The 26,412-nt window shown below is 51.3% G+C and overlaps 1 protein-coding gene across 1 annotated transcript in view; it reads left to right on the top strand.

Moving 5' to 3' along the window:
• Nucleotides 1-26,412, top strand: part of Rph3al (rabphilin 3A like (without C2 domains)) — a 94,877-nt gene that overhangs the window by 10,642 nt on the left and 57,823 nt on the right. The window contains 3 exon segments of the mRNA XM_010642170.3: nt 1,010-1,196; nt 3,254-3,397; nt 5,904-6,033. Coding sequence (XP_010640472.2) covers nt 1,120-1,196; nt 3,254-3,397; nt 5,904-6,033 — 351 coding nt within the window. The 5' untranslated portion in view covers nt 1,010-1,119.

Here is a 26,412-nt window from a genome sequence, read left to right as displayed (position 1 = left end):
ATATATAGTAATCCACATACCATAAAATTCAGTGGTTTTAATGTATTCACAAAATTGTACAAACACCATTACCACTTAATTTCCAAACATTTTTATTATCCTAAAAAGAAACCCTGAAACCCTTAGAAGATACTTGCCATCCTGCTCACTCCTGGCCAAGCTTATCTCTTTCTCCTCTTTTCTCTCCCCCCAGTACACATGCACATGTGCATATACATACACACTCTCCCTTCAGAACATACGTGCAGCATCCTCATGATCAAAGGTTTGATCCTGTCTCTGCTGGCGGGGAGAAAGCCAGCTAAGCTAGGCTATGCTCACATTAGGACACCAAGTAGCTCTAGAGCAGGGTCCTTCCCTGTGGGATACCAGGGCAGTCCCTGTGGACCGTGCTCCTTGGAGTTGTGGCCAGTGGAGGTCCTGGCTACTGCCACAACCTCACTGCCCTCCTCCCTGCTCCAGAAAACACAGTGGCCTTTGATGTGAACTTCCTGAGGAACAGAGCATGGAGGCCTGGGGCCACCATTCTCGGTCCCTTGTGTTTGGGTGCAAGTTAGGGTTTGGCCTGGCTCTCTGGTCTCCCCCTGGGCCCCTCCTGCTGGGCGGGGATCACTCAGTGCTGCAGGGGCTGTGGTGGAGGAGAGCAGGGATCCAGTACCCTCCAGGGCCAGCCAGCTGATATTATAGAGGCTGTGCCTTTTCTCTCCTGATTCTCACACTTTGGTGTTCTACCAGTCATGTCCATTTTGGTTGTTTAGCCACATGATGCACCTGCTTACCCCTCCCAGAATCCTGGGCCTTTGGAAAAGGAGCTTTGAGGGAGCTGTGTTTTGCTGGAGGAATGAGTCCAGGTGTCAGCAGGGGACAGTGTGCACGGATAGGTTGGAAGTGCCAGGTGTTGGATGCCTAAGTGTATGGTATCTGCACCTGAGTCAATGACATTGTCTTTCCTTTTACCTCTTCTCATCTCAGATGTGTTTGGATTTTTTTGTTGTTGTCGTTGTACCAGGGATCGAACTCAGGACCTTGCGCTTGTGAGGCAGGTGGTGGAACCACTGAGCTAAATCCCCAGCTCTCATCTCAGATGTGACTCCTGCCCTGGGCCGGGTCCTCTGAGTCATGGCAGACACCATCTTCAGCAGTGGAAATGACCAGTGGGTCTGCCCCAATGATCGGCAGCTTGCGCTGAGAGCCAAGTGAGTACCTCTCGGGCCCTCAGGCAAGATTCCTTCCAGGGAGTAGAAGAGTTTGGAGAAAAGTGCCTGTTGAATGCGTGCCACACTCTGGGCCTTGAGTTAGGGACTTAACTCATTTACCCATGTGGTGTTGATCCCCATTGCTCAGATGAGGAAAGTGGGCACAGCCCGTGTCACCTTACTTGGGCATGACAGGGTTGAGACACATGTCTGGGCCCAGCCACCACCCATAGTGTGCTCCATCACAGTGGCCAGGGAACCAGACCAAACTTACCTGCCCTTTCTCTTGTTACTAAGCCTTAAGGCTGGAAGCCCCTTGAGGCAGAAAGTGTTTGATCTCTGGGTGCCCACTGCAGAGCTCAGTGTCCAGCATGAACAGAAAGTATGGGCTTGTTCCAGGCAGGGAGAGCTGCCCCTTAGTCTGAGGCCACAGCCAGCCTGTTTCTCAGGTCTCCCATGCTCTTTTTTTTTTTTTTTTTTGGTTCCAGGGATCAAACTCATGTCCTTGCCCTTGTGAGGCAGGCGGCAGCACCACTGAGCTACATCCCCAGCCCTCCCATGCTTTTGACAGCATCTTCTTCCCTAGTTCCCCCAAGGTCTGTCCCAATTTTCCTGCTAACCCTCAGCCTGGGATCCCTCAGCTCCCTAGAGGTTAGATCTGACTCTCTCCCTGCACTGTCTGTCCCTTCTGGAGGGGCAGGGTGAATATCAGATGTAACTCCTTTCTCCCAGTCCCTCCCCAGCTCTTTGAGGGGCTGAGGTCACTGGTGTCTGATCAGTCCAAGAGCACCCCAGTATCTGTCAAGCTGTGCCAATTAAGGGATCCAGTCTTCCCCAACTGGGACCAAGTTTAAGAAATTTGCAATTAGATGTTATGAGCCTGCAGGGGGACAGAGCAGGAACATCAAAGGGGGACAGTAAAATTAATCTGAAACGCCCAAGATGAGTATCGTCATGCATGATTTGCAGGAATCTTTGCCTCACAGTTAATTTGTCCCCTTTGCCCGATGGCTCAGCTCCTTCAGCTTCCCTCATGTGACCCCTGCAGGGAGAGTGACAGTTCCTCCCTCTCTTCTGATGCCAGATGCTTGATGTGTCCTCCCTGCAGAGCACATGTTGCTGGGGACAGCCCAGCTGTATGCACTCTGTATAAGGGCCTACATGGCCCTCCTGTCCAGTGTCCCTTCTTTCTCCCTGACCTCAGCTCTCACTCAGTGGCAAGCAGAAGCTGTTTTGGCACCTTCCAGAAGAGTGAACACATTTCTCTTTCCTGGGGTGTGCTGTCTGGAATGCCTGACAGTCTCCATGAAGGGTGATTGTAGATGCCAGGGTTGCAAGGCCCAGCTAGGCCTATGGGACTGTCCAGGAAGTCCAGGGAGCTCCCTTCTCTGCTCCAGCACCTAACCTTTTCTAAGCCCCTACTATGTACCAGGCACTATGGTACAGCAGTGAACAAAACCAACACAGTCCATTGTCTTCAAGCAGAGATGGGGAGAGGTGAGCATTATGCAAACACTTCCCTGTGTGTAGCTGCTTTGACAGTGGTAGTTGGTAATGGGGACATGTGTGGGGTGCTAATTTAGTCTGGGGGATTAGGAGACACTTTTCTACAAGTGTGATGCTTATGTGGAGACCTGCGAGAGGAGTAAATTTTAGGTGGAAATATAGAGGAAGTTTGACAGCATGTGCAAAGGCCCTGAAGTAGAAAGAACATGGCATGTAGAGACCCTGACAGGAGGCTGGTATGGCTTAAGTGGAGAGAATAGGGGGTGAATGATATGAAGGGAAGATGGGGGTGGCTGGGGCTAGGTGGGCCAAGGCCTGGCCCTCTAGAGACTTCTATTCTGAGGGGAGACAGTGTGTCTTGTGTTGACTGTCACTGATGCTGAAGCCCGGTCATGGACATTCAACTAGGCCTTCAGGAACTCTCATCATGAGCTCTGCATCTCTAGTGCCTGGCTGTCTCCAGACCCTTCCCAGGGGCTTTATGGATGCTGTGGGGGCACCAGCTTCACCCTGGGGTGTTCGTACCACCACCAGTGTTGTTTTCTCCCGAGGCTGCAGACAGGCTGGTCTGTGCACACCTACCAGACCGAGAAGCAGAGGAAGAGCCAGCGCCTCAGCCCGGCCGAGGTGGAGGCCATCCTGCAGGTCATCCAGAGGGCCGAGCGGCTGGACACCCTGGAGCAGCAGAGAATCGGGTAAGGGCTGGTTGCACCAGGCAGCAGCCAGGCTGGTGGGAAGAAATCAAAGGCACTCAGTGGGAGCCCAGCTGGTGGGAACGCTGGTGTGCCGAGTCCCAGCACTCTGTGTCACCGCTGAGCATGAGTCAAGGAGGGCCCTAGCTGCTCTGGCAGACACCTTGGGGTACAGGCAAGTGTACAGACCCTCAAACCCTCAGTGTACCCATTTCTAAGCTAAGGATAGGGACTGGTGCATGGGCCCAAAGCTCCTGGGCAGGAATGAGCCTGGTGAGCCTCCCTGGGGACTGTTGGGCTCTACACACCTGCCCACCAGCTGTGGCTCAGCCAAGGGACAGAGTCACATGGCTGCTGACCAGTGAACAGCCCCCCCAAGGGCCCAGCAGGAGGTGTCCTCCAGAGTGCTCAAAGTTCCTTTTCTGTCTCTGGCATCCAGAGTTGACCACAACTCAGCCCAACATTTTTATTGTGTCTTTTTGTTTGTTTCATTATAAAAGCAATTCCTATGTCCTAAAAAACCTGAGAAATACAGCAAGGCACAAGTAGGAGAACACAATCTCACTGCATTGCCTTGGGCAGAAATTCATTTCATTCTGGTCTCCTTGTTCTTTTTCTATTGATTATATGATCATTTAAAAACATAGACATTGTAGAGACCCACAGTTTTGGAAGGTAAAGATTCCGCTATGGAGATGGCTGCTGTTCTAGCAGTCTCCTGTGTGTGCCTTAATAATATAATTATCATTTTAGTGTAGGAGAGCTTATAACAGATTTGTTGGAATTTTCTTTCATGCCACCTACCTTGCTTGGGCTCCACCCCTGCCAGGCTCTCAGATGACCTCCAGTGTGGGTGACTGACCTGAGCTCCTAGCTGCCCTAGGAGAGTGAACAGGGATGGATGGGGAGCCCTCTGTGCTCTGGAAGCAGTTATGGGCCCTCTTAGCCCTTGAGGTACTGTCTTTGCCTACCTGGAACTGCCTTCAGGAGTCCTGTTTTCTGGCCCCACTGTGAGGGCTGGGTCAGCCGGGGCATTGGATGACCAGAAGGCAATGGTGCTGGTTAATTGCTCAGAGAGGGGGGGGTGTATCTGTTTATATGAGGCATGGAGACATGAAGTAGACTGACAGAGGGTTCCCGAGAACAAATGGGTCCTGCCAGGGCTGGGGCTCTGACCCGTGGAAACCAGAAGTGCTGCTGGAGGGCATGTGGGTCGAGGTCTGTTGTCCCGAAGCCCAGCAGAGTGCAGCATCAGCCCAGGAGACAGCAGGGGGCTGTGAAGGGGTGGTGCTGGGCTGGACAGGCCTAGGGGTGGATCCTGGTTTTACCTCTTTGGGAACTTTGTGACCCCAGCAGTTGGCTTCATATTTTCTGAGCCTTTTCATCTTTAAAATGGGACTGTGGCCCCCTCACTGGGAGCTGTGACAATTGCAGGAGATAATATGACTGTGCCTTCAAGAGTTTTCACTTCCGTGGATGTTGTTCATGTGGCAGGGGTGGCAGTGTGACAAGGGGTTATAGGACCTGAGGAGAGGAAATGCCCAGGCTGAGCAGGGTCCTGGGAAGCCCATTGGATGCTCAGTCTCTAAGAGTTTCAAGAAGGAGCTGTTTTTTCTCTCCTGCCCAGGTGCTCAGACCCAAAGCCTTCACGTCATCCTGGATCTCTCACCTGCCCCACCCCAGCCATCGATGCTGTCTCATCCTCCTTCCCAGCCGTCCACAGCTGCCTACTGGCCTCCTTCCCTCTGCCTCCTCCCTGTTATCCCAGCTTTCCACAGAAGCCAGAGTGAGCTTTCACAGATGTCACTCAGATCAAATCACTCCCCTCCTTAGAACTCTTCAGTGGCTTCAGATTGAGCTTAGTAAAAAAAAAAAAGAAAAGAAAACCCAGATTCCATTTTGTGACCCATGCAGTGTGCCCTGGCTTGCTCTTCCTGTCTCACTGTGCTTTTCTTCTTTTTAAATCCCTGCCTCCTTTGGCCTCAGTGGCCTCCTTCCTGGTGGCTGCTTCTCGGCCCAAACCTTGGCACCGGCTCTCCTCCTGGAGGCTCCCAGCTTTTGTGTCACATGGTTGGGTTCTTGCCATCCCTCCACCTCTGTCCTCATGTTCTCAGAGAGCCTTCCTTGGTCACCAGCTAATGTGCCTCTTGCCCCTGTCTCCCCACCCCCTCCACTATCTGCATTTCACATGCAGCTCCCTGTCAGAAGCCAGCTTGCTTGTTTACTTTTTTATGGATTTTCTCCCTTATTGAACATAAGTTCTGTGAGAACAAGGGCTGTGTCTGTCTCTGGCTTGTTTGCTACAATCTTCCCAGCGTTTGGCATAGTCTAGTATTTAATAGTTGATAAGTGAATACATAATTATGAGTTAGGGGGCATGGGTTGGTACCCTAGTTGAGGGAACAGCTCATGTGGCATAGTCTTGGGACCCTGTGGTAGCCATGTCCAGGCAGTGGTTGGGTTGGGGACAGGAAGCACATGCCCTCTGACTCTGTGTCACGTGCTGCAGGCGGCTGGTGGAGCGGCTGGAGACCATGAGGCGAAACGTGATGGGGAACGGCCTCTCCCAGTGTCTGCTGTGTGGGGAGGTGCTAGGCTTCCTGGGCAGCTCGTCAGTGTTCTGCAGAGACTGCAGAAAGGTAAGACCCTGCTCTGGCCCTGTCATTTGGGTCCTTGGCATGGACCTGCTCTGCTGCTCTGTGGCTGTGCATCCTGTGGGGGAGAGGCTCCTAGGAATGTGTATGCATATCTGTGTGTGTGCACCTGCATGTACATGCACTTGGGGTGCTCAGAACTAAGGTCTAAAGGAGATGGCCTGGCTTCTAGGGTCAGCTTTAGGGAGTGGACTTCTGGATCAGAGTCTGGGTGTGAATCCATCTTTTACATTTAGCTACATGACTTCAGAAAACTTGTCTATTTCAGGCCTCATCTTCTGCATCTATGCAATATGGGTGAGGGTAACATTTACCTGGCCCATAGGCCCTCGATAAATATTAGCTGTCATTAGATAAGTACTGTTTTCCTCAGGGCAAGTTGTATGCTAGGATTCCACTTCCTATTCCATTGGTCTGTTCTTATTTATTTATTTATTTATTTTGGTACCAGGGATCGAACTCAGGACCTTGAACTTGCAAGGCAGACAGCAGAACCACTGAGCTAAATCCCCAGCCCTGGTCTGTTCTCTTGATCCCTAGTTGCTCAAAGAAGAATGAGCTTTGCAGCAAGCTATTTTCCTTTTCTTATGCTAAATTGTGCCATATATTCAATTACTTAATATTGAGTGAGACTTTTTAAAATGTAACTTTTAGTGTTTCCAGGAGCTTCTAATTGCTTTTCTTTATCTTACTGCCCAAAGCATAACATACCTCCCAATTGAATATCTCAGTTTTACTATCACATGTAGCCCATTTGTTTTTTCCTAGAAGAAGCCCTTCTAGATTTTAATTCCTGCTCTAGTCTAGGCTGGTTGATACACAGAAATTGTTATGGGGCTTCCCTTTGCTGCCTTCCTTGGTTAGACACATACAGGTATTTCCAGGTTAGCATATCTTCCTCTTTTTTGTTTTCATCCTAGTTTTTCTGGAATCCACCTTCAAGTAACTTCCATGTGTCAGTCACTTTTAAGCCTGGAGTTGTTATAATGAACAAGACTGAGGGGGAAAAAAAAACAACTTCCCTCTTGAGATGACATTGGGTGAAGAAACTAAAAACTGGTGTAATCAAATAAATAAGATGTGGGAAGGAATAATAGGAGAATTAAGACTAGGGGTGAGCCGGGGATTTAGCTCAGTGGTTCCAGTGCCTGCCTCACAAGCACAAGTACCCAAGTTCAATCCCTGGTGCAAAAAAAAAAAAAAAAGACTAGGGTGAGGCAGGGTGGTAAAGGTTGAGAGGACTATAAACTATGGAAGGGTCAGAGAAGCAAATGAGAACTTGGATTATCAAGGCCATTGGCAATCTTGACAAGGGCATTTTCAGTGGCATTCGAAAGCCAGATGAGAAAGAGGTTAACATACCCAGCTAATAAGCAGGAAAGCCAAGAATTAGGGTATGATCATTTTCCCCTCAACTCTGTCACATGTATGTGGTAAGCTGGCTGAGGAATGTGGATTACCTGGTCCAAGCACAGTGGAGGCGTCTGGGTGTCCCAGTGTCTGGTCCTCTATAGGCCCTGGATTAGAAACCAATATAGGCTGTGGGCTTAGGACTCAGGAATGTCTCATTTCCAGGACTTGGGCAGTTGGGTTATGTTTACCTGGGACAGCTGGCCCTGGTAGCCTGTTTCCTCCTGTCCTTCGGTCCCTCAACTGCTCTATTATAGGTTTATGGGACTGCAAAGAAGAGCTGAGCCTCAGCTTCTGCTCTGGAAATGTCCGGGGTCCTTAGCACAGAGTGTGCTGCTGCTGCTGGTCACCAAAGAGTTGATCTAGCTGTTCCTTAGAGAGACATTTCCTAGGCAGTGAGGGCCAGGGCCAGCTCAGACTTTGCCCCACCACATCTGCTGGGTACCCCAGAACCGTGGGCTGCTGGAGGACATCCCCTTTTAAAGGAATTTCTACTCTGCAGCAGGCTATGGGTCCCGGCATGACTAGGGAGGCAGAGGAGCCCTTTGAGCTTTGGGGCTTGTTGAGGCCAAAGGTGGGAAGAGAGGTATTAATGGGCCCCAGGTAGATAATGGCCATTTGGAGGACATGGGGAGGGGTTCCTAATCTGTCTTTGAGAAGATTGTGTCATTCATTTGTGTTTATTCATTTTGTAGCTGGGAGAGGGCCCTCTGGTTACAGGCCCCATTCTAGGTACTGGCCATACTTTGCCTAACATACACAAAATCCTTGTTCTCATGGAGAGTATTTTACAGTAATGGGAGAAGAGAGACAATGAATAATGAATGAATAAGCATTAAATCATGTCAAGTAGACTGAGTGCTGTATATTGAATTAAGACAGAGTGATAGGATAGCATTTGACTGGGTGCTCAGGGAAGGCTTTTTTGAGCACAGACGTGAACCTAAGCAAGAGTCAGCCTTGGCACAGATCTGAGTGCAGAAGTGTTCCAGGAGGAGAGAACAGCAAGCAGGAAGGCCCCAAGGCAGGACCAAATAGGCTTGTTCAAGGAACTAATATTAGGAGACATCTGGGTTGGTGGGCATGGCTGATCCCACAAAACTGTCACGGTCTGGATCTAGGGTTTTAATTCTGGGTGGGTATGTAAGCAAGGGTGTGATGTGATCTGGGTTGTGTTTGGGAATATGTATTTAAGTTGCTGTATATTGAGTGGATTGCAAGGAGACATGGAAAGCAGGAGACAAGTTCGCTGGTGATGGTTACCATTGGGAATACGCATTATAGGGACAGAGGTCCTATGCTGAAATGGTGTTGGTCTCCCTAGAATATTTGAAGCAAATGAAAAATAGAGTGACTGGGGGTCCCGTGAAGGACAAAGTCCTAGACTGCAAAGGGCTAGGGCGGGAGGCCATTTGGTCTACCTGTGTCCTGGGGGCAGCAGGTCCTCCCAGGCTTCCCAGTAAGTACCATTTCCATACTGTGCAGGGCACAGAGCACCTTACTGGGTTGGAGGGTCTCTTCCTGAACTTTTGGGACTGTGTCCATGCTCGTCCAGGGACCTGGGAGGGTGGCTGGCTCCTCCTTCCCCAACAGTAGGGTCCAGAGATGCTGATCTCTGGAGTCCTGGCTTGGCTGTCATGGAGTGACCTTGTAGGAGTTACTTTACCTCTTTGGACCTCCATTTTTTCACCTATAAAACAGGTCACAATGTTTCTGTCGTAATTGGGCTAGTGTAAGTAGTGGATGAAGCAGCATGGGGTGGGGAGTGTCCCTGAGCAGTATACAGTCCATTGCAAGCACTCAGTATAGGACTCTCATTATTGTCATTGTTATGACTGGTTCACCCCAAGACCTTCCTGCTCAAGTTGCACACATGCTACAAAGGATAGACCTGGTCTCCCACGGATCTCAGGAGAGAATAGGTGACACCCCCTGCGTTTGTCAGCTGTAGCTGCCATTGTGAGAGGCCACTTTCTGGGCACCTTAAACAATAGGCATTTGTTTCTGGCTGTTTCCGGGCCAGGGTGTAATGTGTACAGAACACTCAATCACTAATTCTGCCTGTTGGATGACTCCTACGTGAGAGAAGCCCAAAAGGGGGTATCCAAGATGGTCACTTCCTTACATCTTGCTTGACAGTGTTCTGTAGAGTGATGTCCAAGGCTGTTGGAACCAGGGTTTCCAGAACTTAGAGCTGCCAGGAAAAGTTGGGCCCTGAAGGCCAAGAGAGATCAAAGGGCATCAGGGAGGGCAAGACGGCACCACTGAGGCAGAAACAAGCTGGACAGCTGGAAGGTAGGGAGGCTCTGCTGAAGGATGTGGTGGCCGACTGACTTAGGAACAAGGGGCTGAGAGGAGGGATGGAGCATGCACCAGCGGCCTCCTGGGGTTGAGATCCAGGACCGGAAGACATGGGGCAGCGCTGAGAGCTTTGGGAAGCTAAGGTTTATAGAGCTTGTTAGAGGAATGGCCATCTGGAGGACAGCCTGCATTTGTGCAGAGAATCAATAGGTCTGTAAGGTCCTGGGGACCCAGAAGATGGTCACAAAGGCACAGACACCCAGATGATGGTCACTTAGGATCTGAGTCACTGGAGAATTGAGGAGCCCAGACATGGATCCTACAAAGCTTTAGCCCTTGCAGGGACTCTCTGGTGTTTGGGAGAAGAGGAATGGCAACATCATTCACTCATGCAACAAATGCTTGTGCGCGTACTAGTGCCTGGCACTGGGGACATGTTCCAAGGAGACCTGGTTCCTTGCCCTGCAGGAAGGATTTAATTGTGGCTAATGAATCGCAGTCAGAACTGGGGTTAAACAAGCATCTTTGGAGGACTAGGAGAGCTCTGACAGGGTGCTGGGCATCAGGAGCCCTCCCTTCTGGGCTTGCCTTTTTGTGGGGAGCCATCTCTGCTTTCCCCCTCCTCACCTTTGCAGTGGGCAGTAGCCCAGGGGAGGGGGCTGGGCAGGCTGTGGAGAAGGGATGTGAAGGAGATCCCTGACATGGAAATGTCCAGACCCAGGGCTGCTGAAGGAGGACAGATCCTCAGGTGCTCGTGGGGACACACAGGCATCCCCAGCAAGAGCTCTGGCAGCATTCAGCAGCTACTAGCTAATGAGCACGGTGGAAGGCAGTGCCATCCTCAGCCGGGGCTGTGTCCCCTCTGTAATTGGACATGCACACCCAGGCTGCCTGCCCTCATTATCCCAGGGCCGTGGTGGGAAGGAAGAGGGGCTGGCTGCTTAATTGGAGAGGCCTGGTGCTCCTGATTGCTTGACGTTCTGAGTCAGCCAGCCTTTAGTCTAATTGAGAGTTCAGTCTCACCAGCCATTGGCCGAGGGGTGGGGAAAAGCAGGGCTGCATGAGGACCCTCCTGAGCCTAGGACAGCGTTCTAGCGAAGTAGTCTGTTTTTTTTTTTGTTTGTTTGTTTGTTTGTTTCTAATCTCAGTCAAATGGATCCCACAGTGTGGGCACAAGGGAGCTTGCCTGTGACATGCCCTTGGTTGTGGGTACTGAATCCCGGCGAAAGAGGAGAGGCCATAGGGAAAGTCCAGCTCTGCAGAGATGGGCGTGGCCCTAGACCAGCATGCTGGAGTGCTGCAGGGAAGCGGCTAGGCCAGGCCAGATTCCTCCTGCCACCAGCTCTGAGGAGGTACATCCTGCTGAGGGCCAACCCAGACCCTTAGCGGGGGAGCTGGCAGTAGCCCTTACCTGGATGCTGTGCCATTTTCTCCCTCCCTGTTCAGTGTTGAGGACGTGGGGCTCTGAGCAAAGGGAAGAGTAGATGGAATTTCCTTGTCACCTTCCTGCCTGCCCACTGGCCTGGGCAATTAAAGAGGCAGAGCCCTAGCCCAGTCCTCTCCTGCACCCAGCCCTCATGCTTAGAGATGGTTTCTGATCTGCCAGCAGCAGCACTTCCTGAAGGATCTCCTGACCTCCAGGAAGGGTTTTATTTCTGTCCTACGAAGCTTTAGGAGTCCTGGGTCACCCATTTTCCAGAGAGCCTCCTTCTGGAGGTGGAGACTTCAGGGCAGGTGCAGAGTGTTCGAGTGCTAATAGGGTCCTTACTACTCAAAGTGTGGGCCCTGGACCAGCAGTGTGGCTGTATCCTCCATGCTGTTTAAAGTGCAGATTCTCAGGCCCCAGTAGACTTCTTGCACTGGAATCTGCATTTTAACTAGATTCCCTTGGCATAATGTCAGCAAGAGTCACCCATGAGGCGTGTGTCAGAATTTCCTTCCCTCTTAAGGGTGAACGGAATTCCATTGTGTATACTGTACGTGCCGCATTTCACTTACCCACTCTTCTGTGATGGATGCTTTGCTTGCTTCGAGTTTTAGCTGTTGTGAATAATGCAGCTATGTACATAGTTATGTAAATATATCTTCAAGATCCTGCTGTATATACATAGCCATGGAATTGTTGGATCTTATGATAATTCTGTGTTTGATTTTTTGAGGAGTTGCCACACCGTTTTCCATAGAGGCTGCAGCATTTTGCATTTCTGCCAGCAGTGCCCAAGGGTTAGGAGGCGTCTTTTTGCAGGGCCTCCCTCCCACATGGGAGCGCGGTGAGAATGGCCTAGGCTCCCTTCCCCTGCTCCCTCCCAAATCACATTCTTTGAGCCTGTTTCCCTCTGGTGGAGCCGTAGAAGCATCAGCCTCCTTGAGCAATAGCCGTTTCATCTGTACTGTCTCCACATTGGCCTGTCTGTGTCCTTTCTCCTCCTCAACCTAATTCAATGTAGGAAGACGTGTGTTTGTGCCTCTTTAAGAAGATAGATTTTTTTTCACCCAACTACTGATGTTTCCTAAATTCCTGGAAAAAGTCACTTAATTCATCTGCCCTGAGGGGCCCACTCTGGCTTCTTGCATGTCGCCAAGGCTGTTTGGCAGAAATTGACTTGGCTCTTGCTGCCAGGATCAGGGGATTGGACCAGACACCACGAAGCATCTTGGAACATCCACCTTGCTTGGCATCTGATGAGCAGAACATCTCCATTAAGGCTCACTTTCTCTTGCTGTTTTGGTGCCTGCAGTGTGGCTTTTCTTTCCCTAAAGAAAGAATGAACTGGCACTCACTATGCAGTTCAGAACCCATTCCCTTCACCCAAGCATGCCACTGACCTTCAGCTCAGGATCATCAGCACACAGGTGGGTGAGCTCAGGGACCACACTGGTGGCAAGGCCCAGAGCTTGCTGGCCTCAGACCTGCTTTCCTGTCTTGTGGGCCAGTCTGTTCCACAGCTCTCTGGAGACGGTGCCCACTTAGTTCACCATCATGCCAGGCTCGCAGGGTGAGGAGATAGAGATGCCAACCACTGCCCTTCAGGAGCTCACGGTTGGTGACAGATAACGCAGCATACCATGAGGAGTGCAAGTCAGGCAGGAGTCTGGGAGCAGAGCTAGAAAGAGAAGGGGAGGCCTCTCCTACAGGGCAAAGCTCCTGCTGGAGCCATTGCTGGGAGGCAGCGATGAGGTGCAGGGCAGGCATGGCTGCAGTAGGAACAACTTTGTAGAGAAAGTGCAGGTACTGGTGTGGTGGGCACTGGCATGGCTGGTGTTTTGGGTATGTGAGAGCATGAGATGGGGAGGGAGGAAGAAAGGCCGCATGAGAATGCACAGGAGGGCCGGAGGGGCCAGGCACGGACAGTGGGAAGGAGACGGGAATGATGGAAAGATCAGGAAGAGCTCTCTGAGTCAGGCTGAGGTGTCTGGGTTTCTTCTGCTGGAAGTGGAGCCCTTCGGGGTGCTGAACAGGGAGATGGCAGATACAGAAGTCTTTGGGGAAGGTTAAGTGCTCTCGGGTTGGGTATGTGTATGTGGTGGGTTGAAGTAAACATGCCCTTATTGAATCGTCAGATTAGCAGTAGCCAGGGGCTAAATTGAGGCAGGAACAATCATCGTGGAAACTCACAGACAGATAACAGAAATAACAAAAGCTGTGGTGATTGACAGCTCTGTTCTTGCCCACTTAAGCTAACTTTGGAGGTCACGATCTGTACTTTGCAGGTCAGGAAAGGACACTAAGTGGACCCGAAGTCCCTTGCAGGGTCACAGAGCAGTGCAGAGCAGGGTCTGACCCACCAAGCTGTACCAGGCCTGCTATGAGGGCAGGGCTGGAGCAAAGCCATCATGGGAAAGGGCCCATGGCCTGTCTGGAGACATTTCTATGATCTGACGTCCCAAGGTGTCCTGCTGTTGAAGTGTGAGAGCTTCTGTGTGCAGTCAGGTCACTTGGACATGTAGGAGATTGTAGTTGAGAAGGAACAACCCTGTAACTCTGAAGCTGCCTAGTGGAACGTGGGGAATGAGGAGGTTGGTGTGAGCTGGGGCTCTAGCCCCTCAGCTGTGAGGCAGGCCCAAGGCCTCACTCTACTTTGTCACAACCTGGAGATGGGTGGACACTGTGGCGGTGTGTGGGGTTTTGGTGGTTGTGCTTGGACTCACATCTTTATGAAGATAGCTTCTTTGTTTAATGGGTAATTGCTCCTGTTGCCCTCTATTAGGAGCCTGGGGACACTGGGCAGGCTCTGTGGGCTCATCCAGGCTGGTCTGCAGTGATTTGTCCCCTGAGCATACCTGCCCTGCACCCCTTCCAGCCCCTTGCCACTCCCCTTGGGTTCTTTTCACTGGGTATGGTTGGTGTAGCTGTGAGCATATCCGGCAGCAGGAAGCATCATTGGCAAATCTGTTTAGTGCCTGTTACTGAGAGCAGTAATTCTGCGCAGCCTCTTGTCCTCTGTTGTGGTAAATAGCAGATAATGACATTTCCAGTCTGTGGTGTGGCTGGGTGCCACACACCTCACCAGCTGCCCCAGCCAGCTGCTATTTCACAAGGTCTGTGATTCTTCATTGCTCTCAAATCACCCCTTTGTTTCCAGATACCATGTTTCCCTACAGCTGTGTGGTGGCCACTGACCATAGCTTGGGTGGATTTAGTCCATTCTTCTGTGCTTCCAGGTGGCCACCAGGGCCAGCTCACCTGCTGATGGAATAGCAAGGGGAGAATGCAGAGCTGGTTCTTTTCCTGGGACTCTCTCTCTCTCTCTCTCTCTTTTTTTTTTTGTACCAGGAATCGAACACAGGACCCTGTGCTTGGAGGCAGGTGCAGGGCCATTGATTTAAATCCCTGGCCCCTGTTGGCGCTCTCTTTTGCTCAGGTATCAAAACCAAGAATCAAGTGCCGGACATGTAGCTCAGTGGTAAAGCACTTCGTTGGCACACACAAGGCACTGGGTTCGATCCACAGAACCCCATCAAACAAGCAAACAAAAAACCAACAATCAGTCCTTTGTAAGAAGATTGTTAGGGATTCTTTAGCCTTCTCCTTTCCAAACTGCTCATTCCTTACCCTGTCATCCCAGGTCCAGTGGAAAAGGTGATTCTCTCCATGAGGCTGAAGGGGTGATGATCTGCCTGCCAGAGAAGCACAGAGGGGTTTGGGTCCCGAAGGGAGTGAGGACTGAGCACTGGGTGAGCCCGGAGCAAGGGCTGCCATGCCTGTATAGGGCTCCTGGTGCACAGGCTTCTGACTACTCGGGCCCCATTTACTTTCCAGCTCATTCTCTGCTCCTCTACCTATTTATTTTGCTCAAGTGCTACCTGACATCCTCCTCCTCCCCCAAAGTCTGTTGTGGCTTCCTACTGCCTGTGGGATAGGCATTCCAGGGGAATGCCTCCCCCTGGCACCCAGGGCCCTCAGTCCATTTCCTGACTGTGACCTGCTGATTCAGCAGCACAAAGGAAACACATGGCTGACTCCACCTGGCCCTGACCTGACATCCCTCTCCCTGGAGGTCTGTTCCCACATCACCGTGATGCCTAATTGAGCATTAATGCTGTTGCTCCTAGAATGTTAAGAAACTCCAGGGTGTTTGTCTAGTCTGCTGTATTAAAAAAGACACACACACACACACACACACACAGAGTTCCAACAGGTATTTACCGGCTAGGAGCGTGTATATACTCTGTCCCTGGTGCTGAGGGCAGAATGGGAGAGTGGTTTTGAATAGACTGACGTTTTGAGAGTCAGGGTAACTCCAGAGAGTCGGAGAGGCCAGTGCTCTGCCACTGGATAGCTGAGGTCTTGGCGGGGTACAAATGTTCCTCTCCAAATTGGAGCGGGGAAGAGCTGGCGGATGTGTGGGGTGGGTGTGGACTTGGTTCCTGGTGGACCCTGGGCTGGCCATTTTTATCTGCAGTCACCAAGTCCCCCCCCCCGCACCTCACTCTGTTCTTTGTGGCCCTGAACTTGAGTTGGTTGGGCAGGAATGTGTCTGGCATCCCGCTGCAGGTAGCATGGCTGTTCCTCCCTCAGGTCCTTACCCCTGGCTCTTCCTCTTGTCACATTTCTCCTTTCTGTCAGCTCCTAGGTTTCCTTCAGTCCAGGAACCCTCTGTCAAGCTCCCTTCCTGCTCCCAGGCCTGCTTGCTCCTCAGTGGACCCCAGAGCACCTCAAACACCTTCCCTGAGACCTCTGCCAGCCTCCCATGGGGGTGCTGCTTCTTCAGGGTCTGCACTTGGCACTCCTTACTTCTTTCTCTCCCTCAGACATTGATTGAGCACCTCCAGTGTGTGGGGACCAGACGAGGTTCTGGAGTTATGTCTGAGAACAAGGCAGGCAAAGCCCAGGCCCTCCCAACCCAACACGTCTGTTCTGCAAGTGGTGAAACTGATAGTAAACAGCATCCACACTGACACTGCTAATGTGCTCTGATCCATAGGCGCCTCCACTTCCCCAAGTTCCCAGGCTTCACCAACACCATGCACTGTCACTCCCACTCCTGTGTCTGCACTCTGATCTGTCTCCCAAGGTCCTGTGTATCAATGCTGCTGGCCCAGCCTCCCAAGGGAGTCCACAAATAGTAGTGCCTATCTCTGGTCCTCTGTTTCCACAATTCCAGTCCATCCCTCTGTCCAGCCTGGCAGCCTCTGAATGACCTTAGAGTTCTTCCTGTCTTTCTCTTGACCTCCATACCCTTAGGGGTCTAGGAATTTCATAAGTACCTGGCAGTGTCCAGAAAAAAAGCTACTGCTAAGAGTATGGAGGGCAGAGTATCTGGGTCCGTATTTCTAGCAAAAGTGCTTTTCCTGAAATCCTGGCCTGATTATGTCTCTCCTTTCCTTAATTAGGCCCGAGGGATCTAGGGGATTCCACGCAGTAGTAGCTTGTACTTACCACTTAGCTTCCCCCTCCCTCCCCAGACAATCATGCACCAAGACCCTCCTAAACTCTAAATATACAGTCTTGTCAGCTTGGGCTGTGGCTAAAAGGTGGAGCATTCACCCAGCATACGTGAGGCCCTGGGTTCGATCCCCAGCACTGCAAAACAAAACAAAAATGTCCTTTTTCTCAAAGGAGCCTTGGTCTCAGAGACAGCCCCAGTGTGACCAAGTCAGTGTTACTCTAGAGATGGTAGCTCACTGTGAGGGCACAGCGGGGAGACACTGGTGCTTCCTGAGGGGAACCGGAGGAAGAGGTCATGGAGTCTTTGTGTTGGTCCTGAAGGATGCTTAGATGTTCATTAGGCATGAGGTATAGCTGGGGCAAAAACCCAGAGGCCGGAAGGTAGCCAGAACGCTGGGAGCAGGCAGTATGTGGGGCTGGTGTGGTAGATTTGGCCACATGGTGGGGAGATAAGGCTGGAGAGTTAGGTGGGGGCCAAGCAGGAGTCTGGTGTGTGTGTGGGCATGTCTGTGTGTATTCTTTCTTTCTTTTTTTTCGTGGGGGGCGGGGTTCTGGGGATCAAACTCAGGACCTTCCACTTTCAAGGCAGGCAGCAGCACTATTTTTTTTTGTTTGTTTTTTTTTGTTTTGTTTTTTGAGACAGGGTCTCACTATGTAGTTGAGACTGACCTGGAACTCACTATGTAGCTCAGGCTGGTCTCTAACTCACACCAATCCTCCTGCCTCAGCCTTCCGAGTGCTGGGATTACAGGCATGCGCCACCATGCCCAGTTTAAATTTCTTTCTTTTGCGGGGGCGTACTGGGGATCGAACCCAGGACCTTGCGCTTATGAGGCAGGCAGCAGAACCACTGAGCTAAATCCCCAGCCCCCAGCAGCACTATTAAGCTAAATCCCCAGCTCTGTATGCATCATTTCTTGTCCCTCTGTCCACCAGGCTATGAGCCCTACTGTTCCTTCTGTCTGGTTCAGGGTCTGGTAGCAGCAAGAGCTTAGGAAGTGTTGGTTGAATGTCCTTACTGTGGTTCCTGTTACTATCTAGATTCTAGGGGTGGGATGGTGCAGAGTCAACCAGAGGCTCCTCCCTTGCCCTCTTCCTATGAACACTATAAGCCCTCCTAAAGCAAGGCTGCCACTCCAGGGCCTTAAGTTACTCAATACGACGTACTTTTGTGACTTCTGGTCAGCCACATGTGTAGGGATCTCTTCCCACCACCTACCCATCAGTTCAGCAACAGATTCTCCAGCTGGGTGCCCTCCAATTCAGTCCTGACCTTGGTACCTGGCGCTGGTCAGATACCAAAGAGAAAAGCTCAGTCCCTTAGGACTGTACCCTACTTCAGATGCTAGTCACAGTCCAGGCCTTGAATCTTCTGACTCACCACCCACACAGGGTTCCCACAACCCCATTCAAAGAGTTGATTAATTTGCTAGGACAGCTTACAGAACTGATGTAGAGGAAGATGCACAGGGCAAGGTATGGAAGAAGGGTGTGGAGCTTCCATGCCTGTTCTGGGCACAACACTCTCCAGGAACCTTTTATGTGCCCTGCTATCCAGAAACCCCCAGAACCCAGCCCTTTGGGGCTCATATGGAGGCTGCATTACATGCACATGATTAATTGCGTCCTTGGCCATTGGTGATCAGCTTAGCTTTCATCTCCCTCTGAGGAGATACTGTCATAGTATCTTGGTCCTTCCTGTGGCCAGTCCCTCATCCTGAGGTTTCTTTGGAATCACCAGCCACCTCATTCCTAGCCAAAGACATTCCTATCTCTGCAGATTCCTAGGGTTTTAGAGCAAGTGGAGATGAAGATTGTTATGACTTGTATCCACATATCTGCCTAAAGCCTCATGCACTCATAGGTGGGGGTTTTGGAGCTGGCTGGATCTAGGGTATGTACTACTGGGACTGAGGGGGTGTGGTACTAAATTAGTCCACTGACTAGAATTAGCATCGCTCTGGGTGACACCACCCAAAAGACTGGTAGGCTTTTGGGATAAAAGGGAAAAAGGCAGACTGGCTGCTGGCTGGCTGCTTATTGCTCACTACCTTCTGCCTGCCATGCTATAAATTATTTCTCCTCTTTGATGCCCCTCTGCTGTGCCACCCTGCCTTGGAGCCACCCAACTGTGGACTGAAACCTCCACAACTGTAAGCTAAAATAAACCTTTCCTTCTTTAACTTTGGGTGTTGGGTATTTTGTCTTAGCAATGAGAAAAGTAATAAAGGCCAAATGTCCCTTTCACAGTATCACAGGCCCACAGACTGATAGATATCCTGGACCCATAGAACTTTGGAGCTGGGATCTGCTCAGCCAGCCCAAACTCCTTGTGGGGCCAAGGCTGGAGGAGAAGTGTCCCTTCTTCACCCCAGCATCAGGCTTTGTGACAGCACTCACAGAGTAGGCTCATTTGTAGCCATGGCCCAGGGGCTGCAGAACAGGGCAGGGCATTTTCAAGATGCAGAAGGGCAAGGGTGAGAAGTGCTCTAGCCTCTTTGGTGGTGTCTGAAAACCAGGGTGCCTTAAAGAGCTTGGGTCAGGTGACTTCGAGGCAGCAGGTGCTTCACTCCACCCAGGATCGCTGAAAAGCAGAGTTTGGCTATGCAGCCAGGCCAGGCAGAGGAGAGAGGACTGGCTTTGTCTGGGCCTTCCACTTCCCTGCACTCATGTCGCTAGCTCGGCCAGCATGTGCTGGGAAAGTCGCTGTCGTTTATCTTTAGGGGAAGCTCTTCATTGTGCTGGCTCCCTGTCTTCCCTCAGAACCAGGCATGTCCATAAGCATCCTTCTCAACAAGTGTGCAGGTCCTGGAGTGTAGGTGAGAGCTAAGGCAGAGTGACCCCCAGCTCCACCCTGCTTGTGCTAACCTATGTGACTCTCCATCCAGTGCCCTAGGCAGCCTGTGCCTCAGTCCCGTTCATGCTACTGGTGAGAGCCAGGGCAAGCACATGAGCTTCATAGAGGCTCTTGCTTCTTTATTTCCCTGTGGTGCTGAGGATACAACCCATGGCCTTGTAATGCTAGGCAAGTGTGCTACCACTGAGCCAAGCCCCCAACCCACACTCCTGCTTTTATTTTGAGATCCTGATGGACTGGGATCCTGATCCTGGCTCTGCCACTTCTTCCGTGAATCTGGCCAAGCACCCAAGCTCTCTGGGCCTTCCATGTCTCATCTGTGACGTTCTGCTCATCAAGCCTCCCTCACAGGGCCATTGTGAAAGTCAGCAAGACTAAATGTGATAATGATAATGTGTGCTGAGTGCTGAGTATAGCACCAGGCATGAAACAAGTACTCAATAAATGGTGGCTATTATCATTAATAGGAGTTGTAACTCTGTGTAACCACACGGCGGGAAGCAAGATTAATGGGAACCGGTTTCCTCCACCACCTGGGCCTTCCCCTGCCCCAACTGCTGGCAGCCTTTTCATTTGGAAAAGTGAAGGAAGAGGGCTGGAGAATGGCTGGCCACTGTGGGACAGTGGTGGTTGACATGACTGTTGGCCCTCCAGTGATTTCATCAGAGTCGCACGAACCTGCAGCCTGGAGTCTGCAAGGTGTCCCAAGCTCAGGCCCCTGGAGCCCAGACTGGTGGTGGGGTGCAGAAGAAAGGGAGCTTTTTTTTTAAACTGGAAGGAGGTGACAAGGACTCCAAGACTTCCCCAGGGGGTTGTCATAGCCAGGTAGGCTCAGTGATGGGGCAGGCCCTGCAGGACACAGTGAGTCCAGGAGATTAAGGGAAGGTTGCATTTGTGTCCCTCAGTGCAGTGGTGAGTGTGCACGTTTATTTCTAACTGTCCTCACTCGTCGGTGGGGAGAAGCACCATCACTGGTCCCCACATGAAGTCCCACAAGACCCAGGCCTTGTCTTCTTTATGTTGAAGGAGACCATTCTGGAGTTTGCTGTGTGGTGTCCTGGCCAGAAGCTGCTGGGCTCCTTTTCCTTTTCCAGGAGGACTTTAGAGCAGCATCTCCTAACTCTTCAAAATCCAAGCAAACTTTTGATATATGTGGGAATCGTCCACATTCCTTTTTCACACTATTTGAAATTTCAAAATAATCTCATGTTTCAAAAAAGCAAACATAGCCAGGCGTGGTGGTGCATGCCTGTAATCCCAGCTACTCAGGAGGCTGAGGCAGGAATAGTGAAACTTCAAAGCCATCCTGGGCAATTTAACATCTCATTCAGTCAATAAGTAAGTCTGGGGATGTAGCTCAGTGTACCCTGGGTTTAGTCCCCAAGACTGCAAAAAACCAACAAACCAAACAAGCAAACAAAAAACCACCTAAATACTGTTTACTGGGCCTTTCCCACTGCCTGTGTCTTCTGGCCCAATAGATTCTGACTCTTTTCAGAGAAGGACCCTGTTGAGTTGCAGACTTTTTGTTCATGGCGGGATCTTAGCAGAAGCAAGCACATGAGCAGCTCCTCAGCCTCTGGGGCTGCTATGAGGCCTTCACCTGAGCTGGGCACCTCTAAGAAGCTGTCCCTGCCCACGCGCCTTCCATGCTCACAGCGTAATTTTACCTCTCTGCATGCGTTTCAGCCTTGGCTGGACTCAGCTCTGTCCACTCAGGGCAGCATTTGTATGCCTCTCCCCCAGAGCTGTGCCTAGAGCTGGGCCCAGGCCCAACACCACCTTGTCCCCCACAAGTGCACACCCGAATGAGTTCATTCCTTAAGACCAAGCACTCTGTCCTATGTTTTTCCCTTTGATCATTAGACTTGCTGTTTGGTGTTAACATCTGCCTCTCAACATCTAATTGCATGTCCCCTCCCCTGTGCCTTCTGTGAGACCACAGTCACTGCCTCCTCTGTGTTGCTGCCACCCTCGCTGCACTCCCCTCACCCCCACTGAGCTGGCTTTGTTGAGTGTGGCCCCTGGGAATGAGGCAGAAACCCCATCTACAGCCTGCCTGTCAGACCAGGCCACTGACTCCCACCCGCCCTGCCCCAGCCAACCAGGGACACATCTTGTTTACCCTGATTTCCCCCATCAGAAACGTACACTGTGAGATGCAGGCACAGAAATGATACAAAGCCTTGTCGAGTCATGATATCTTGTTATGTGCTCCATGAATGCTAATAATCAGGAGCTGATGCCATTACCCTTTTTAACCCTCCCTCCACTGGGCTGCAGTGGTGACTGAGTGGCAGGTGGAAAGAGGCATGCTTTAGAGACCAGCCTTGAAATCAACAGGAAATGGGGCTTTCTTCCGACTGGGAAAGGCTTTGGCTGGGGGGCTGCCTTGGGCCTGGGGCTTGCAGGTGGTCCCTGCAGTATCATTGTCCACTCTGCTGGCAGGACAGAGGCTGCTTAGCACTGGCAGTGCAGCCTTCGGGAAATCTGAATGAGGAGGAGGCTAGGCCCTGCATGGTTGATGTGCCTGGCACTGGTGGAGAGGGTGGAGAAGCTGGAGGCTTTCATACAGGGCATCAAGGTAGGAAATGAAGTGACGTATCTTCCTTGTGAAATGTTTCTCCAGTGCCTCCTGGCTTATGTCTTAGACCAAGCAGCAAGTGTAAGTGGTTGGCATTCTTTTATCCCCCGCCCCAGGACTGTTGATTGAACCCAGGGCTTTCGCAGTAAACTATATCTCCAACAGCTCTACTCCCACCCCCTCCTTATTTTGAGACCAGGTCTCATTAAGTTGCTCAGTACCCCAAGCTGGCCTCGAACTTGAAACCTCCTGCCTCAGCCTCCCAGGGTGCTGGGGTTATAAGCATTCAACCACCACACCTGCCTGTGGTTAGCATTCTTAAGGCTGTGCCTCTCTGAGTCCTGTGGTGATGCCCTGGTAGATAGGATCTGGAACTCCATGTGCCTTCATCCCTGCTGACTACCCTGATGAACAGGAAGAGGGGCCAGGCTGGGCCTTGTCCCACTTGAGACTTGACCTCATTGTACTTCTGGAAGAGGGCAAGGGCACAAGGAGCCAGCCTGCTTTCACCCAGAGCGGCAAGGTACAAGTTCAGTCCACGCAGGAGGAGGGCTTGGATAAGTGTCCTACTCAGAGAGTCAGGCCTGGCTGGGGCAGCCAGAGCCTACATCTGAGTTTCACATCCCAGCTCCCATGGTCAAGTTACCTAACCTCAAACCTCAGCCTTCTCATGTACAAAACAGGGACAGTAATACCTACATCATAGGTCATTGGGAAAATTAAATGAGATTCTACATAAAACAGCCAGCTCAGTGCCTGGCACAGTGGAAGCATCCAGTGAAGTGTATAACTATTTGTAGTGTGCACATCAGTCTCTGAACTATTTGTGTTTAGAGTCACGGTGGCAGGGTGCAGGCTCCCGGCACTGTCAGCGAGCCTGTTCCAGCCCCTCCCCCACAGGTGCTGTACCTGCAAACCTGGCTGCCGAAGTCTCTCTTGGGGTCAAGCAGTGCTGAACCTGTGATGGGGGGGGTTGGAGACCCCTTGACACTGAGAGGCTTGGCGCGCTGGCCTGACGGTTTCCCTCTGAGCCACAGCTAAGTGTTAAGTCCTGTCTCCTGTCTATCTGTGCATGTGCTTCCAGCTTCTCAAGTCCAGCCCAACCTACACAAGTTCAGATCTGGTCAAAAAATGAGTTCAGGGCAAGTGATTTCTCAAAGCATTTAGCAGAGGTTATCTTTAAATAAGAATCCTGTTTACCTACTTTAAACATATTTTTTGTGTATTTATTTTATGGTACTAGAGATGGAACTTGGAGCCTCAAGTATGCTAGGCAAGCACTCTAGGGCTGAGCCACACACCTGGCCCTTTTTTAAAATTTTTTCTTTATTTTGAGGGAAAGTCTTATTAAGGTGCCTGGGTTGGCCTCGAGCTTGTGGTCCTCCTGCTCATCCTCAGAATCCCTAATCACTCCCTTACATACAGTACTGGATAAATGTTGGTTGGGATGAAGCATCACATTTGGGGGGGTACCAGGGATCGAACTTGGGTCCTTGCGCTTGTAAGACAGGTGCTGGAACCACTGAGCTAAATCCCCGGCCCCACATATTTTTAAATTAACCATCTTAAACTAGGTATAATGGTGCACAGCCACTTGGGAGGCTGAGGCTGAGGCAGGAGGATCAGGAGTTTGAGGCCAGCCTGGACAACATAGACTCCATCTCTAAAAAAACCTAATGGTAAATAAACAAATTAACTATCTTCACTGTTCATTTCTGCAGAGCAGTGTACATTTTTTGGGTCTCCCTGTGTGGAACGTTTGAATGGAATTTCATATTTTTTGGTTGACAGAGTATCATGAACATGGCCTTCTGTGTGTAAAAGCTGTGAGCCCATCCAGGTGTATGTGGCTGCTTGCCCAATTACTACATGCTTCCAGACAGCTGTTCCTGTGAGATGGCAGGGTCTGCTCGTAGGTGGTTTTCTGCCTCCCCTCCCAGTAGCACTAAGGCCCCTCCCGTCTTCTCTTCTGTGGCGTCTTGAGAAGTGCGTGACTGAGTTAGGTGGGAACCAGCGTGGACTGGGTCAGGGCTCCCATTGAGGCCTTGAGGGCTCACAAGGCTGCAGAGTCCCTAAGCTTTAGTGCTCCTGGCCTTGCAGGCCTCTTTCATGCTTTCCAGCTCTTGGCTGGGGCCTGAGAAGGGGAGGTTCTGGGATGGGGGAATCCGGGGAGTCAAGGCACAGCTGAGGTCTGGATTAGGAGGAGCTGAAGGAGGGCACTTGGTCAGATCTTACACATGTGGATCTGCACATGTAGAGGGATGCACCCATGGGGAAGCAGGTAGGCGTGGCCACATGAAAATGGGGCAGACATCCCTGCTATCAGCCTTTGCAAAGGGCCACAGGTCATTTCCTGTGTGGCCTGACCAGCTGGGTTCATACCCCATGCCCTGAGAATGAGGGCCCCGGGCCAGCAGTACAACCCAACTCCACCCCGTGCGTGGCTCTCTCCTATCCAGCATCCCATCATCCTGCTCGTCAGCACCGTTTGGTGTGGACATGAGTGTGCCCTCCTCATGCTGCCGAGGGCATGTCTTGTGTCTCTGGAAGATCAGCATATTCCAGGAGGGACCATAGCCCATCTTCTCATTTGCCATACTAAAAGTACCTCCCATTTGTTCATTGGCTTATTCTGTCTTCAGTCAGTCATTGTGCCAGGCACTGGGAACAGGAACAGACACAGCCTCTACCCTCTGGGAGCTGACAGCCAGGTGAGGATGTGACAGTAGACTCATTTCACAGAGCTGAGGGTACACTATAACCTTGACATAGAAGAGGCAGGAGCCGGGGATGATAGTTACAACCAGGCGAGAAGTTAGAGGAGACTGTCTTGAAGAAATACTTTTGCTAAGGTCTAAAGAATGCAGAGGTTAATGAGGAGATAGCATGGTCAGAAGCATTCCAGGCAGAAGTTGTAGTGCATGCAAAGGTCCTGTGGCAGAAGTAGAAAAGGGACCCAATCCTGAAAGAAGGCCAGCATGGCTGGAGCTCAAAGTGGAGAGTGAGATAGTAGAGGAGAGACCTGTGAGAAGAGAGGGTCCAGTCTGAATAGATATCATGACCCACATGAGAGGGAGTGGTTTCCAAATACGTACAATAGGAAGCACCCAGAGCCTTTTAAACTGGCAGGGTGGGAAAAATGGCAATGCTAGATTTGCGTCTTGAAAAGATCAGCTGGGCTGGTAACAGGAAGCAATCGGAGGCCAGCCAAAATGGAGATAGGGACAACTGTAAGTCCATGGTGTTGGCCAGGCTTGGTAGTGATGGTGTGGATTGAGGAGAGGAGACAGAGGGGCTCCGCTGGTGTATGCTAGAGAGGCTTTCCCTCTTTTACTCACCCTTCTTTAAAAAATACCAGCTGCTTAGTTTTCAGTATTGGAACCTGGGAACAAAGACAACCCATGAGGGGAAAAGGCTCGTTATTCTCTTATTGATCTGAGATTTAATAGAGCAGCAATTATGTATTACTCAAACTGGAGCATGTTGTCTTTTTTTGACCCTAGCTCCTTAGGAGCTCCCTGTTCCCCGACCAGCCCAAGAGTGTATCTGTGGGCACACAAAGAGCACGGAGAGACAGCAGGAACGGACGTGGGTTCCACTGCTGATGGCCGTAGCCTGGCAGTGGGGCAGTGCATGTGTGGGAGTGGGTGTGGCTTGTCGTGTCACCTTCCCAGCCGTGATAGTGACCTGGGTGAGGTATGGAGGGGACATCTGGGAAAGCCCTGACTGACACCCCCTTTCTGCCCAAGAAGGAATGTGAGCAGCTTTGTCCCCTGGCCATGCACAGCCCTTACTCCTCCAGGGGAGCAGGCAGCACAGAACCCCCTGCTGGAGAAGGCAGGGCTTCCCCACACCAGCAGGGCCAGGCCACCCATCCCTTCTCCCCACCCTCTGCCTCGGACTGGAACTGACCAGTGACCGACCGTGTTGTTCCTGTCCCTAGGCTGAGTAACTGAGCCAGGTCTGTGGGTGGAGTACAGGATGCTATTCCTGCACACTCTCTGCGTTTCCCCTCCTGCCCCTAACTGCACAGATGCTTAATCAGGCAGACGGTATTTACCAAAGGCATGTGCACACTCATCCTTCAAACCCTGCTTGCTTGTCACTCCTGCCGAGTAGCCCAGCACCCCTTCTCCTTGGCAGCCTCAGTGAGCTGTGGTGTGTTGCTGGGTACACAGTGAGGCCCAGGTCTCCCAAGGCTGTGCTCCACAGGGTGCCCCACAGGAGATGGTTAAGTGGATTGGTAAATGGGGGGTAGACACAGGAGTCAGGCTGGCGCAGGGAAACAGGAGAGCACATTTATCTGATTGAAAGTGGGGTGTC

This window comes from Fukomys damarensis, unplaced genomic scaffold (assembly GCF_012274545.1).
Source record: "Fukomys damarensis isolate Sample0158 unplaced genomic scaffold, DMR_v1.0_HiC HiC_scaffold_13, whole genome shotgun sequence".
Classification (NCBI taxonomy): Eukaryota; Metazoa; Chordata; class Mammalia; order Rodentia; family Bathyergidae; genus Fukomys; species Fukomys damarensis.
The sequence above is the reverse complement of the archived record's forward strand: the minus strand, read 5'-3'. Positions and strand labels throughout refer to the sequence as shown.